Below are 16,755 nucleotides of genomic sequence, written 5' to 3'. Positions count from 1 at the left end.
TATAGTAAGAAAAAACAAACAAAAAAACACACCTGATACTCTTACTAGTGTATTGTATCCTGAGAAACCTTCTCAAATGAACATTTATTTATCTTTCTCTCCTTTGGATCAGGATCAGTAGGTACATAGGGTATTTTTTTCGCCTATTTTTTCTTAGTTACTTTAAGACCCACTGTTCAACAATCTTCAGTTAAGAGCTCCTTATTATTTGAAGCTCATAAAGTTTTAATTATAACTCCTTTAATCAAAATTCAGGCCAACAACTTTTCCATTCCCTTTCTCTACCTCGATGCTCTCACAAAAGATTCAAAGTCTTACTCCTGTTGTCATCCTGGGAGATTTGAATGTCCATGTGGTCAATCCATCTAATGTGTGCTGTCCTGTGATCACCATTGTGGAAATAATAGTCACCCAAGGTCATATTATCACCTGAACACGGCTCTACTCCTAACATTTCAAATGCCTAGCCTTCTGCCTTGTGTATTCTCTCAATCCCCTAAAAATCTATTAAATATCCTATTTGGTCTTTTTGTTATTCTGAATTATTGGCTCCTCTGCCTCTGTTTTTCTCCCATTCCTGGCCTGGACTACTAGTATATGGTGACACAATTTGGTAGAATACTTCCCCAGACCCTCCCATGACATTGTCTTCCTTAAACTCAACTTTGGAACAACTCAACTGTTTATCTTACCCCTCTGTTTATGCACCCCTCTGATGCCCCACAAATACCTTAAATCCAATATATCACAAACCAAGTTTATGATATTGTCTCTTCTTACAACCTCACTCTTCCTTAATATGTTTCGATTGATATATGATTCCTTGAATTGATATGATTTCATATCTCTGTTAATGAAATCGTTATTTACTCAGATGTCCAAATAAAAACTTCAGAACTCATCATCTCTTCCTGTCAGGTGTGGACCAGCATAGTGGTTAAGAAAAGGATTTTCCACCAACTACTTCTGGCTTTGAATTCTGACCTTATGACCGAGAAAATCAATTAAGTTCTCTAAGCCTCAGTTTTCTCCCTGAAGTATAAGACTAATAATATTACTTGTATTACAGCATTGTTGTGAGATTAAATTCAAAAGCATATAAATGTTTAACACTTGTTTGACACTTCTAAGTCTGCAATTACCTATTATATTATCCCTCAAATCCAGTTTGTTCATTCATTATTCAAAAGATAGTGGATGATATTAATTGCATGCTTAACATGTACAAGGCAACAGAGCTTCCAACTTGGTCTAGTGGAGCAAAGCAATACATAGGAAGAAGAGTGTGCTGATGGGGGAAATGCAGGGTGCCTTGGGCACACACAGAGCTCATCCAATCATGGGGTACAAGAGACAGAACAGAATTATTGACATTATCCTCTTCCTCCTCTCTTTGGTTTCAGGCTCCTAGCAGTGCCTCCTTGACCATTGCTGTGGCTTCCTAACTAACAGTTTTGCCCACCTCCATTTCCCCCCAGCTCTAAACCATGGTTTACACTGAGGGTAGAGTTATCCTATAAAACATGGGTTAGAGCATGTTTCTAATTCATTTAAAACCTTCAATAGGTCATCATTGCTTAAAGGATTATGTCCAAACCCTTCATCATGGAATATTTGAATATTTTAAAATATGGACCCAGCCATTCTTTCCCCCTCATTGTATGCCATTTTTACCTAGTACTAATTGTCATACTCTGGACATGCCTTTGTACTTAGTTTACTTTCCCCCACTATATGGGATACTTTTTATTTGGAGACAGAAGGAAAATGGAATGGCCAAAATAATGTAAAATGGAATTTCCCCCATAGCCATACTCTTTTTCATGATCCAGATTCTGTGTGAAATTAACTATTCTTGTTTGCTACAGTTTTCTATTTGTCTCCCTCCTCCATAGAGTGGAGCTCATTACATTCATCTTTGTATCTTTGATACCTATTATAGTATACTTTTTTTTTTTACATTTTATTTATTTTTATTTTTGCTTCTGAAAACAAGTTTTATTTAAATAAGGGTTTAAATACATAACATAACATTAAAACTGAAGGAGGGAAAAAAAACACCCCAAAAATATTTTTTCTTTTACTTCACATGGCATTGGGCAGCTGCTGCTATTAAGTTGCAAGCTCTACAGCTAGTTACATGACTGACACTTCAGTTTGAAATTTGTACCCTTGTCAAAAGTTTAACTCGGATAGAAGATTGGCCTCAAATTATGGTGCTTGGACAACAATTAGCTAGGATATGTCTTGGTGGCAAGCCGGAAGTCCTTACACCTCACTGGAGGGAAGGTGGCAGGCTGCTCTAAGCTCCATCCACCTGGTCAGGTGTAGATCTTTGACTACGGAAGGCTTCCACTAGTGGTACACATGCCGCTGCTGCCTGACCCCTCTCCTCTCAGCTTCACCGAAGGCTGTTCAGGCGGTGACATTCTCTGAGGGCAGGGAACTCTGGTGAGGAGCTTTGGCCAGACATGGGCTTGGCTGAAACCTCACTGTATTGCCGTTTCAGGCTGGACACTGCCAGGCGCCTTCTGCTTGACCTCTGTTTAAATGAGGGACTTCAAGACTAGACAGCATGGCTCTTTCCAGTTTATTGCATGAAGGAGTTACACTAGTCCAGGTTGAAAGCAGACCCCAAATGGTTACATTATACAAGCTGTGAGGTTTTTAAACTTGTGACAAGGGACAGAAGGGAAATTCTACTCATTGCAAAGAAATCCTCACTTAAGCTTCAGTGAGCCAAAAGCACTTAAAACCCATGAATCTTCAGCTGGTCGTCCTTAGCCAGTCCAATCTTGACGAGGAACTGGCATATGTTCTTGCGCTGGTCACCCTGCAGCTGAATTACTTCTCCATATTCTGGATGCTCAATTACAGTACCATTGCAGGCAAATTTCTTCTTAAAGGCCTTCACTAGTTTCTTTTTATCGTAATCATCAGTGATCCCTTGGACGGTAGTAAGGGTCTTCCTGCCGTTTCTCTGTTGAATTCTTATATGGATATAATCCTCAGTGCCATTGGGAAGCAGATCATCACCCTTACTTGCATCAGCAAAGGGGTCGAAAGAGTGGAGGTTCTGGATGGTGGACATACCATACGATTCCTTTTCCTCGGTGGAAACGGCCTGCGGAAGGCTGCGGGGATAGAAGGCGGGCAGGGGGAACGGAGCGTTGGGAAGCGAGGGGAGCTCTAGGGGGAGGTTGCTGAGTCCTCGGCGGCGGCTCAGTCACTGGGGCCTACATTTTATTTTGAAAGAATTTTAGACTTATGGATGAGTTGCAAAAATAGAGATAGGTGATCCAGAATCTGTATGGCAATATGGTTTTAAAAATAAGAATAAAGTTAGTGGCATCTTATGGCCAGTGTAGGCAATGGTGATCATCAGCATTAGAGAGCTAAAAGGAGGAGAATAGCAAAAAAGGAGGTAGCTTTAAAAATGTGATTTAACTGAATTTTTAGCAACTGAACTGTAAGTAGTTTTTGGGGTATTGGCCATAGGGGCAGGAAAGGTTTTTTTTTTTAATTTAATTTTTTTATTTCTCTCTTGGCTGTAACTGGCCACTTGGTCTTGGGTAAGTCATTTAATTTCTCATATTGCTCATCTGCAAAATGAGAGGATTGGATAAGATGAACTCTAAAGTCCCATTCAGCTGAGAGGTGCTGTGATTCTGTGGACTGTTTATAATCATTGTCTAGAGTGACTTTTTCCCCTAACAGTTGCCAATGTTTATTTTTAGATGACAGTATATCATTTGATGAGGAGTACATGGGGGAAAATGATGCAAATGTGGGAGATTACTATGACTTTTCTTCGGCTGACAATCCACGTGTCAGAAAAGACTTTCCAGAGACTTGGATTTGGCTAGACACCAACATGGGGTAAAAAAGTTGTTTGTCCATATATATTTTGTTTGGTGTTAGTTTTAAAGAAGTTTTGCCCTTTTTTTGTTAAGTACAAACATAGTGTGATTAAGGACTAAATAGACCAAGAGGTTTTTATTTCGAAGTGATTTTGATTGCATCTAAATATGGTATTTAGTAAAGCCACATGCGAATTGTGGCAGTCATCACTAATGAAGGGTGATTTTTAACTTATTTGAAGTCTTTTGATTCATTATAGAAAAATTACTGAGTATATTTGTTGCCTTGGGTGGGGAGCACCCATGGTTACTCCCTCTACTTTGTGGCTCTTCATAATACATTCCCCTGAGCCACAGGGAAATGGGTGTGGGTGGTGTAAGGAATTCACTTAGGTGACAAACCCTGTGCTACTTATCTGATGACCGAGCAGGTAAATCATGAAATCTATACGTATTTTATAGTCTGCTATTTACGGAAACTTGAAATAAGACACAAGTCAAACCTAAAAAATACCCAACAAATAGTAGCATTGATTGGGATATAGAAACTTTTATGCAAATTGAAAGATGAAATTAAAGTTATTTGAAAAAATATATTTATTATATATACAAAATTTATGAAAATAATGTTCATCTTTAAGATATAAACACTGTAGAAAGCTTTTATTTTAATATGGATCAGTATGATCTTATTATGACCTATTTGTTGTTATTTTATGTATAAATCTTAAAAAATTTTAGATATGTAAGTGTTTTGGAGAATTAATATTCTTCCAAAAAATGGTTTAGGTCATGTTCACTTATTTTGAAATGTATCAGTTCTTGGTTTTGTGATTTTTATATTTATCTTGACTTCAGTTCCAGGATTTACCAAGAATTTGAAGTTACTGTACCTGATTCTATCACTACTTGGGTAGCTACTGCTTTTGTGGTCTCTGAGGACTTGGGTTTTGGACTAACAACTGCTCCAGCGGAGGTAGCATATTAAAGTGCTGCTTATAAATGTTACAGTGTCATGAAGTGAAGAAAGTGTCAATTCCTCAATAGATAAAAAAAGATTGCTTTTGATGTTGATCACAGTTTAGAGATCACTAGGTGTTTTTTTTTATATTTTAGAATGTGAGTTGTATTAAGCTACTAAATGTGCTGGTTCCATATTAAGATTTGGGTAGAAAGTTTATTATTTACCAAATCCAACCACTTCCAAAGGTCAAAAGACAGAATATTTCTGTGTGTCCCTCTTTCAAGGACAAACAGAACTTCTCAAGATGTGCCCAGGCAGACATTCCTTCACATCTCCTGGGTTAAATTGCATCACATGTCACTTCCTAAACCAGTCACTGGCAAGAGGAATGTAATAACTACCCTTGGTCATAACTGAAGCCCCTTTTTGTAACAGATATTTTGTTTTGTCCCTCTACCAATAAAAATGAAATTCATAGAATATATACTATACCTACATATTCAATTGAAAATCAATATGATACACTAAGTGGAATATTAAGGAGAAATAGAAGGATGGTAATGTATAATAAAATAATACATATTTCAGGATATAAAGAGCAGGCATAGCTGCATTAGAAGACATCATAACATATTTAAATATTTATACCATGCACAGAGATGCAGTTGACATACTTGTATTGTTTTAGCTGCCTGTGGTGATATAAATTTCTGAAACCGTGAACAACTTTTAGTAACGTTACAAACAAAACAAGTACAGTCTTCTTTTAATTTCTAAAATAATTGTAGTCATGAGAAATTCAGTGTGTATTGAAAAACGTTTTGGGTTTACATTATGTTGGAATTATGTTGTAAGTTCAGGTTCTTATAAGCAGGTACGTTGTCTACATGGATGCCTGAAAAGACATTCAAGACTCATGAGGGATATGGGACCATTTTTCGTTGTCTGGGACTCTTGAGTCTTCCAGGCCTTCACCTGCTAAGTGCCAATAGCTTCTTCAAACGTTGTGGCAACCTAAGACACTTCCACAGATGCCCAAATAAACCTCTAGAAATAATTCCTGCTGCCAGTGGGAACCATGGGCTTAAAGGAATTGAGGTTTATCCTTAGAGGCAGGGGAAGGTTCAGTTTCTCCTGCAGGACTTGGCCAACAGTATCGGAGTTAAGTCACCAACGAGGAAGTACAGGTGTCTGCATATGTAGGTTAAAAGTAGTAAGCAGACCATCATTTAGACTTTGTACATGAGTCTGAAACAGTCTTTGATTTGGTTGGTGGCTTTTAAAGCAGAATGATGGAGTCAGTATAACATAGTAGCAGAGGAACTTGACTTTGACACCACACACACTGGGATCCAGTTCTGGCTCCTCCACTTACTGGCAATATGATCTTATACTAGTTACAGGGTCTCTGAGCTTCCTCTTTAATCCCTGTAAAATATGAGGATAACACTGCCTCTTAAGGTTGTAATGATTAAATGAGTTAATTTGGTAAAGTACCTGGTTCCTAGTAGGCCCTTAATAAAGTCTAGTGTTAACTAACATAAATCAAATCAATTTACCATATTCATTTGTGATAAGTTGCCATTTGCTGTATGTTGATAGGCAGGTGGACATTTCTATGTGAAGTTAAGCTTCATAGGTTTTGTGAGATTTGCTTTTAATTCAATAAAATGTGAAGCATTTCGATAGGAATAAAATATGCATTCATTGTGTTTTTTCCAGCTGCAAGTCTTTCAGCCATTTTTCATTTCTTTGAATCTTCCCTACTCTGTGATCAGAGGTGAAGAATTTGCTTTGGAAGTAACCATATTCAATTATTTGAAAGATGCCACTGAGGTAATGTATGAAAGATTTTGTTAACCACTTATACTACAGGAAGAAATGGAGAAAACGTGCAGGGACTGGTTTGGTTAGTGTTTAGGCTCTGGGTATCTAAGCCTTTCATACATTCTGGAGGAATGAGCATAAACACCCTTAGGCTGCGATTTCTTCTGCTTATTAACGTCTAGGGATGTTATTCACATGTATACGCATTCTCTCTCTCTCCTCTGTCCTTTCCAGCACATTTCCCTCAGTTTAGCCACATAACTTCCCTATTGTCTCTGGGGCAGGTCTTCCTCTTTCCTGCCGTCTGCAGTTTTTTCCTCGTCTGACTCACATCTAGAATGTGTTGCTGCTTGTCACTGCCATTCTTTGCCCAGTGTGGTTGGCAAGAATTTATTCCATTCAAGACCTGGCTTGAAACGAAGATGCCTTTCCTCGCCATTCTGTTCTGTGTGTTGTCCTCACATTTAGACAGGGTGTCTGTTTCCAGGGCCTGGTGTTTTGAGCCATGTGCCTTGTGTCTCCTTAGCGCGTCAGTTCCCTGGAAGGCAGGATTAGGCTCACTGTTTGTGTTGTGTCCATAGGAATATTAACCAAATGATTGGTTGTTTTTCCTCCCAGAGTAAGTGGGGATATGTAATCAACCTTATTAGCCGTACTTCACGAAAATGCTGTCATCTCTTTAAGCACTATGTCTGTAGAGTAAATTGTTTCTTATTTTATTAATTTTTAAAATATATTTTTATTGATTTCAGAGAGGAAGGGAGAGGGAGAGAGAGATAGAAACATCAATGATGAGAATCACTGATTGGCTGCCTCATGCAAGCCCCACACTGGAGATTGAGCCCACAGCCTGGCCATGTGCCCTGACTGGGAATTGAACCGCGACCTCCTGGTTCTTAGGTTGGTGCTCAACCACTGAGCCCCGCTGGCCAGGCAAATTGTTTTTTGTTTTAAAAATTTAGTTTTTCATCTAGTCAATATGGACTCCTAAGCTCTGGAGTCCAAGGCCAGGATTCAGCATTCCACTCTACCACTTACCAGCAAATAATTTAGTTGTAGTCTCCTCATCTGTGAAATGGTAATAATAATTACTATCTTTACAGAAAATATTTTGAGAAAATAAATGGGAAAACAAGTCATAATATGCAAGGCCTAGAGAAATGCTCATTTTGATGGGACTGCAACTTTGGCGTATGTTACAAAGTTGACCACCAGTGTGTGCTTCAGAGCTAATGTCTGGGTCAGACTTTCCTTGGAATAATTTTAGCAGAGACTCTCAATGAATGTCACAACATTTCATCCTTTGGTCTCAGGTTTTTCTAGTAAGACCAGTGTCCCAGAATGATGGTTAAACCAGGCTGGTGGCAATACCATGACATGAATAACCTTTCTGGGCATCTCCTTACCACTCAGAGGCTTCAGATAACAAGGGAAATTAATGTTCTGAAGAACACCCTTTCCCCACATACCTTGAAGTAGATGGGAAAGCATAAGAAAGCAATGAAGTTTTACATGGTACCCTTTCATCCTCTTCTTGACTGGATCTGTCTCACCTTTCTCTAGTCTTGGGCCTCACAGATAAATAGAACTTAAAATAGTAATAATGTTAACACTTTACAGAGGAGCATTTATTATACAAAATCTTTGATAATAATTTTTCTTCCAGGTTAAGGTGATCATTGAGGAAAGTGTCAAATTTGATATTCTAGTGGCTTCAAATGAAGTCAATGCCACAGGGCACCAGCAGAACATTCTGGTCCCCAGTGAGGATGGGGTGACTGTTCTTTTCCCAGTCAAACCAATTCATCTGGGGGAAATTCATATCACAGTCACAGCTATTTCACCTGCTGCTTCTGATGCAATTACCCAGAGGATTTTAGTGAAGGTAAGTGGTTGGAGTTTCAAATAAATGAAACGGAAATACATAGTTGAAAAGGAAACAGGAGATAGTTTTTCTTGTTTAGCTTTGTTGGCAAGACCTGCAAGCTCACTCACTTCCTCTATCCTTCTGGTAATGTCTAATGATTTTTTTCTCATCTATATGTAAAAATATATTACTCTTTGGAAGTACTTGCCAATTTCCTCTTTAAATGTATTTAATTAATTATTTTATATTTTATTTTTTGTTAATCCTCACCAGAGGATATTTTTCCATTGATTTTTAGAGAGAGTGGAAGAGAGGGGGAGATACAGAGAGAGAGAAACATCAGTGTGAGAGAGACACATCGATTGGTTGTCCCCCACACATGCTCCGGCCAGGGCTTGGGATCGAGCCTGCAACCGAGGTATATGCTCTTGAAGGAATTGAACCTGCCACCCTTCAGTCCACAGGCTGACGTTCTATCCATTGAGCCAAATTGGCTAGGGCTTCTCTTTAATTTATAGTATGAATGCCCTGGCCAGTGTAGCTCAGTTGGTTAGAGTGTCGTCTAGTTCACTGAGGGGTCTTATGTTTGATTTCTGGTCAGGGCACATACCCAGGCTTCGGTTTTGATTCCTGGTCCAAGCATATTTCTCCCTCACATCAATGTTTCTCTTTCACACATCAGTGTTTCTCCTCACATTGATGTTTCTCTCTCACATTGATCTGTTTCTCACATCAATGTTTCTCTCTCTCTATAATCAATGAAAAACATATCCTTGGGTAAGGATTAAAATAAATAAAAGATAAATTTATAGTATGACTATAAAGCAAGTCTCTTTTGTAGTCATTTACATTTACAAATTGTGTTACAGTGGGATCCTGTTAAATCATGCTAAGTGGACATGTAGATTTTGAATTTTGAAATTCCTCAGCACCGGTAGAAGAGATTTTGTAGATTTTTTTTGGAGAACACATTATGCACAAAAAGTCAACTCAGCATAGTGGATAAGCACTTGTACTCTGAGGTGAGGCAGCACTGGCCTCAAATCCCAGCTCTGTCAAGTGTGACTTTGGATAAGGTATTTAATTTCTCTCTTGGGTAATAATAGAACCTACCTCAGAGAGGTTTTCTTATCACCTTTTCATTTTCTGCTTTGTCATTTCCATTACCATTCCATGAAATGTTTTGCCTAAACTAGAAAATAAACACTTATTAACAGATTTGAAGCAAGAATAAAAAAATGGTAGGCATTAACCGTACACACACTGTAGACACAACAGGCCAAATGTCTGTCTTATGCTTTGCATACAGTTCCTGGTAAACTGATGAGTAGGGACCACATTAATTATATTGCTTTTGTTTCAACAGGGAGAAGGAATAGAAAAGTTATATTCACAATCCATCTTGTTGGACTTGACTGACAACAGGATGCAAACTACACAGAAAGCACTGAGTTTCTCTTTTCCTCCCAATACAGTGAATGGCAGTGAAAGAGTTCAGATCACTGCCGTTGGTAAGAATACAGTCTATCACCATCACTACTGGTTTATTTGTACATGATAATATATGTTTTCATCTCTTTGTAGATGTACTGCATTTTCTTATTTAGTCAAAATGAGAAGGTTGCAAGAAGTTTTCAGTTGGTACCAAATAGAAAGGCTAGCAAGATTACAATAGAAAGGCTAGCAAGATATGTATCCTAGACCAGTTATTCTAGTGTTCAATGTGCATAGGAATTACCTGGGTTTTTTTAAAAAAAATACATTTTATTGATTTTTTACAGAGAGGAAGGGAAAGGGATAGAGAGTTAGAAACATCGATGAGAGAGAAACATCAATCAGCTGCCTCCTGCACACCTCCTACTGGGATGTGCCCGTAACCAAGGTACATGCCCTTGACCGGAATCAAACCTGGGACCTTTCAGTCCACAGGCCGACGCTCTATCCACTGAGCCAAACCAGTTAGGGCCACCTGGGGGTTCTTGTTTAAAGGCAGATTCTGGTTTAGTGGGCTTGGGCTGGGCCTGGGATTTTTGCATTTCTTATAAGCTCCCAGCTGATGATGATACATCTGGTGTGCAGACTACTTTTGAGCAGTAAGGCCCCATTATAATGTTTCTGTAGGGGGAGGCTATTTCTATGAACAGAACTTCTGGCTTCTGTGGCTCCCAAGTCCCAACAAATATCAGAATCTTCTATGGCACTTTGTAAAAACACAAATATCTGGGCTCTACTCCCAACCTCCTCAGTCAGAATCTCTTGGGCTAAGCCTAGGGTAGGTATATTCTGATCACCAGAGTTTGAGGGCTGCTGCTTAGGGGAGCTGTCTGTGCAGGACACAAGCCACCTTTACAGTAGGAAGGTACCCACTGACTGTAGGCCCTCTCCTCATCTCCTGCTGATGCCCGAAAAGTACTTTTGTACTGACTATTAAACAGATCTTCCACACAAACACTTTGTTTATATAGTTGTGCTTTCTAACAAATTAAAGGAAATGTTTAGATTAATAACATCGAAATGGTTCGGTTTTCAGGGTGTTAAGACCTTAGGCACTTTCTCAGAGGTTCTTTTACATCTCATCTGCAGTTGTAATGCTTTTTATTATAACCCCAAGTAACTAATTCCTCTATAGAGGACTTTCTTTGGAGGCTTAGATATAACTTTTTAAAAAAGTATTTTAAAATATATTTTTATTGATTTCAGAGAGGAAGGGAGAGGGAGAGGGAGAGAGAGATAGAAACATCAATGATGAGAGAGAATCACTGATCAGCTGCCTCCTGCATGCCCCTACTGGGGACTGAGCCCGCAACCCGGGCTTGTGCCCTTGACTGGAATTGAACCTGGGACCCTTTAGTCACCATGCCGATATTCTATCCACTCAGCCAAACTGGCTAGGGCAGATATAACTTTTAAAAAGGAATTAAATAAACTCTTTGTTTAGGGGAATAAATTCTGCATAGGCATCTCCTGCAGTGAGGGGATGCTGGGAGGATGCAGCCCACATATGCACACAAAGGGAAGGGCCTTGAATTTTGTTTATTTTATCTATTTCTATTTTAAAAATATATTTGTATTGATTTCAGAGAGGATGGGAGAGGGAGAGAGAGAGAAACATCAATAATGGGAGAGAATCATTGATTGGCTGCCTCCTGCATGTGCCCTTGACCAGAATCAAACTCAGGACCCTTCTGTCCACAGGCCGACGCTCTATCCACTGAGCCAAACCAGCTAGGGCAAGAGCCTTGAATTTTACATGTATACCATCACCCCTTACATTGGAATGAGTCTATCTAGGGTCATTGAAGTGCTCTGAGGTTTACTTTTTAAGCTTGAGGTAAAGAATGGCCTTTCAAGTTTTATTTTGATATGGTTTTTATTTTGAAAAGACTATTTGGTAGCCCAGAATGTTTGAATATCAGCTTGCTCTTTGAATTTTGAGAGTCTAAGTTTATGTTCACTCTGAATATTAGAAACAAAACTTGCAGTGGTAATAATATAACCTTTATTTAGATATTTGTGTTAACATATAAAGTTTGACATCATACGGTAGTGTGACTGCAGCCTACTCGTATGAAAGAGTTCTTCCTCTCTTTTAGGATTCATTTTTTTTTAAAGGATCAGATTTTCATTAGGTTTGGACTTGGAATGGTATGTTTCTAAACTACACAGAAGAATATTCTTCTTCATATAGCTCAACCTCAATGGGGGCAGAATTAGAACTCAATGTCTATATTTCTGAATTTTTACTTATTTCCCTGAGTCATGGTGTTAGAATGTGGGTAGGGAAGTCTTTTAATTACATTTGGTTTAATTTTCTGTAACTATCTTTGAAGAGTATTTCTAACCTTTTTGATCCTGAAAGTCATTGAAATGCTTCTATTTGTTAGTTCCACTTCGTTGTTGCTAAAGCACATTGAAAAATATTATAATTTCTATCTTTTAAAAAATTATTTCTCTAGTATTTGTAGCATATTAGTAAGAAATCAGAATGAAGTTCTATTTATATAAAGAATATTAATTAAAAAACCGTTTCTTTCCTATATAAGAATGATGGTTTGCTATGGTTAATTCTTGACATTTTTGTTCAATAGTTATTTTTAAACTTATTTTGTTGCCTATGTATGCCTGTATCTTTAGCTGAGATAAAGGTGTCCTAATCTGCCATGTAATCTACAAGTTCAGTATCACTGTATTACCGCATATTGGAGCAATCATCCTAAACTCTTGATGTAAATTTTCTACTGTTCTGGGCACTGGATGTGGAAGTCTGTTCGCCGCCAACAGGCCCAGGTATGGAGTATTTGTTGAATGTGTTACCATCTTGTGCTTTCAGGAGATATTCTTGGCTCTTCCATCAGTGGCTTAGCCTCATTGGTTCAGATGCCTTATGGCTGTGGTGAACAGAACATGATAAACTTTGCTCCAAATATTTATGTTTTGGATTACCTGACTAAAAAGAAACAACTGACAGAGAGTTTAAAAGAAAAAGCCCTTTCATTTATGAGACAAGGTAAGCATTTCATTTTATTTTAAAATCTTTATTGTTGAAAGTATTACATATGTCCCCTTTCAAGGTAAGCATTTTAGAAACGTACTTTTATTTTTATTATTATTTTTTAAGGCAGAGTTCACTCTAGACCATTTTTCAAAACAGGCAGATTGTGTCTTTGCTCTGTGATCGTGGGACTAGATGGTGCTGAAATGTGCTGGGAGTATGAGTCTTCAGCTCATTGTTTTTCTGATTGCTGCTCAGGTGTTTGTTAAGGGTTTGGTTTTGGGAGGGGTTTGTATTTTCATAAGGGACATGAAATTTAAAGCTATGTAAAGGAATGAGTGTTCACTTATTCATTAAACATTTAGCCCTTTCTAGTGCCATGGGCACAGAGGAAGTCAGGGCCTTTCCGCTCATGGAATGCCCTGTTCAGTGAAGAGTCTGGACATACAGACAGGTGGTGTCCCATGTGGGGACCTTCTCAGTGCAAGTAAAATGTCAAGCAGATGGCGAGGAGAGAAATGTTTGTATGGGGAGGCCCTGCTTGACCCTCAGAAAAGGGCACACCAGTGGTGACTCTACCCTGACTCCTTGAGAGGCTCATACTGTTTTGTAGACACCAGATACTTGGTGTCTGCAACTTGCTAATACCAACCGTGACCATTAGTTGAGTGCTTACTATGTGGCAGGCAGTATTCTAAACACTTTACATCTAATATCTCATTTAATGCTCATAATTAGTAGTATCCTTCTGTTTTTACAGATGAGGAAACTGAGGCACAGAAAAGTTAACTGACTTGCCCAGGGTCCTATAGCAAGTGAATGGCAGAGCTGGGATTTGAACTCCAAGTGCTCTCTGTGGTATAGTAGTGTGTGCCATGCTAAAAACAAAGGAGATCTTTGCACATTGCAATAATGGTTGTATTTAAGGAGATGAGTAAAATGTATTTGAAATGGTCATAATTTAATCTTGAGAAAACAAGATTCTGACTTGTATTCAAAATTTAATTTGTTGGTTTCGAGTGGAAAGTATGTGGGAACTACACTGTTGTGAAGATGACATGATATATTGTAGCAGCTGTCAGTTGCATCCACCTACGGAGTTAGGGTCTAAAGTCAGCAAGTAAATTTGGTCCATTCTCCCTCTGAAAACAAATGGGAGCTTCTTCCCCTCTGTCCATTCCATGGCTGGTTTCTCCCCTTCAGATGCCGCCTTGGACCACTCCAGGAGCTAATAGACTCTCTGCTTCTGTGCTCACCGTCTCCACATATTACAAAAGAGATTTTTTTGAAATTGTCAAAATCATGTCACTACCTTGCTTAAAATTCTCCAGTGGGTTCCCGGCCTCATCCTACAAAACCCCAATTGAACGGCCTGGCCTCCACCTTCCACCTTGTCTGATGCTGCCCTGTCTGGCTCCCTGCCTGGGGCTTCAGAGCCTTCAAACTTGTTCTCCTTCTCCTGGGAGGCTCTTCCCCCAGATCTTCCTGTGACCGGCTCCTTCTCATCACTCATGTAGTGTTTTCCTCTGAGTGGCCTTTCCTGACCATTTATTAATTATCACTTATATTATACCATTTCATTTATTCACCACACAACATTATTTAAAATTATCTTGTTTTTTTATTTTTAAACATATTTTAAATACATTTTTATTGATTTCAGAGAAGAAGGAAGAGGGAGAGAAATAGAAACATCAATGATGAGAATCATCGCTTGGCTGACTCCTGCATGCCCCCTACTGGGGATTGAGCCTGCAAACTGGGCATGTACCCTGACTGTTAATCAAACTGTGACCTCCTGGTTCATGGGTCAATGCTCAACCACTGGGCTACGTCAGCTGGCTTTACTTATTTTTATTTTTAATATATTTTTATTGTTGATATTATTAAAGATATCTCCCATCCCCCCTTTTTATTTTTAATTTTTATTCTTTTTATAATCCAGGTATCTCCTGCACTAGAATGTAAGCTCCCTGACAGTGGGGACCATGTTTAATATCTTCTCCATTGTATCCCTCTCTTGGCGCTTCGATAAATGCAGGATGGATGACACATTACTATCAATGTTGACCTCTTTGGGCCTTAGTTTCACCATCCTAATGTGGAGATTGGATCTAGAAGGTCTCTCAAGTGCTCCCACAATGCAGTAGTTATTTGTCAACACTGCAGGCAGGTTCCGATCAGCTAGGAATCGTGACCAGTGGTTTTAGTGTTTCGCCTTTTGAGCTGGTGGAGTGGCTGATGGAAGTCGGTACAATGGAACGCCCCGAAAGGCACCACTTCACACGCTGAACTGAATCATATTTCAAGTGAAGGACAGAAACTTCTTGGTATAATGATTTTCATTATGAAATCAGCGTCTCATTTCAGAGACTCTGTTTTTTCTTTTGCCATCACATTTGCCAAAGTTCTTTAAATATACCGTTGTTGTTTTTATTTTTTACGAAATTAAAGTGGCTTTGGCATGAGTCATGATTATATTATTTAAATGTCATTTATGAACAGCGCATTGTTTTACTTAAATCATGCTTGGCCCAAGAACCCTGTAACCTGACCCATTGTTTTTTAGCCAAAACAACAGCTACATCATTGAATGAAGTGTCTTTTGCTGTCAAAAGAAAAATAGAACCGTAAAATGAAAGCTGTTTTTGATAAGGACCTGAATCTGTTAATTAGAGATTGAAGACACTTGTTTTCCTCAAATATTTAAATCCTAGTGCCCACAGCTTGATTTTCAACTGAGACTCAGACTGGGCTTAGTTGAAAACACATTATATTTTCTCTGTTGAAATAAAAACAGGGGAAAAGTAGGTTTCAGAAGTCTGATGCTGCATTTGGTCATCACAAGAATGGCCAGAGGCAATGGTGAAGATGTTACCGAAAAACCTGGTAAAGTTCTCATCTTCCATTTCAAGTCATAGAGAGGAAGGGAGTTGATAATGACTACTTATCTTTTAGTACAGAGGATATTTTCACCAGCTTTTTTTTTAAAAAAAAACAACCACAGAAACTGATTAATATAGTCACAGGGAGCTGATTTTATTCCTTTTATTTTTTGTATGCAATTTTGACACTTGAGGTAACCCATATTAAATTATGGTTAGAACGTTACTTCTCTGTGTGTTTCTGTGAGCACGACTTTCATATTTATTATGATAAATTGTAAATGTTTTACATTTGTGGCTATTTCAAAGAAAAGTCATGGCCCATAAGTATGCATCTTTTCTGGCCCTTTATAAGTGACAGTTCATGTGGACCTCTGGACTTCTTCTGTATTTTAATTGTCAGAGTGTCTGTTAATTCTGGTTATTCGGTATTATTACTTTCTAACTCAAGAACTAGTCATAAAACTATGAACTTCAAGCTTATACTCTTATTTCCTCATAAACTTTTGGGGAACACGATGCTTTTGCCTTTCTCACCTATCATGGTGAAACGTCTCCAACTTAGGTGACTACACCGAACATTGAATTGTATTGATAGACATTACAGCTGAGCCAACAGTGTCATTTCTGCTTATGGGATGGGTGATTTGGAGGACCAGCAGCCGAGGGCTCTTTAAGGATGCACAGGTGGTTTAGGACGAGGAAGGGAACGTCACAGGAGACGCCCTCCCATCAGGAGAGCCATGTGAGCTCCTCTCTTTGGGCTCTGATTCTCTCCTTTGTTTTACCATGGGAGCAGGGCTGGTGGTTTAGCTTTTCATTTTATCTAAACCAGCTCAAGAAATGCACTCCCCAGCAGG

The 16,755-nt window shown here is 38.7% G+C and overlaps 2 protein-coding genes across 2 annotated transcripts in view; one reads left to right on the top strand and one right to left on the bottom strand.

Annotated features, from left to right (window-relative positions):
• CD109 (CD109 molecule) overlaps positions 1-16,755 on the top strand; it is a 120,685-nt gene that overhangs the window by 82,285 nt on the left and 21,645 nt on the right. The window contains exons 18-23 of the mRNA XM_080665861.1: positions 3,738-3,879; positions 4,719-4,836; positions 6,547-6,660; positions 8,318-8,536; positions 9,885-10,029; positions 12,849-13,025. Of these exons, the coding sequence (XP_080521987.1) occupies positions 3,738-3,879; positions 4,719-4,836; positions 6,547-6,660; positions 8,318-8,536; positions 9,885-10,029; positions 12,849-13,025 (915 nt within the window). The remainder of the gene's footprint in view (positions 1-3,737; positions 3,880-4,718; positions 4,837-6,546; positions 6,661-8,317; positions 8,537-9,884; positions 10,030-12,848; positions 13,026-16,755) is intronic.
• Positions 2,667-3,118, bottom strand: LOC308247169 (eukaryotic translation initiation factor 1-like). Its single transcript, XM_080665862.1, has one exon. The coding sequence runs from the start codon at positions 3,089-3,091 to the stop codon at positions 2,750-2,752; it is 342 nt and encodes a 113-aa protein (XP_080521988.1). The 5' UTR covers positions 3,092-3,118; the 3' UTR covers positions 2,667-2,749.

The sequence above is a fragment of the Plecotus auritus genome (assembly GCF_963455305.1).
Source record: "Plecotus auritus genome assembly, chromosome: 4".
Classification (NCBI taxonomy): domain Eukaryota; kingdom Metazoa; phylum Chordata; class Mammalia; order Chiroptera; family Vespertilionidae; genus Plecotus; species Plecotus auritus.
Note: the sequence above shows the minus strand (reverse complement) of the source record. Positions and strands in the feature narration are given on the sequence as shown.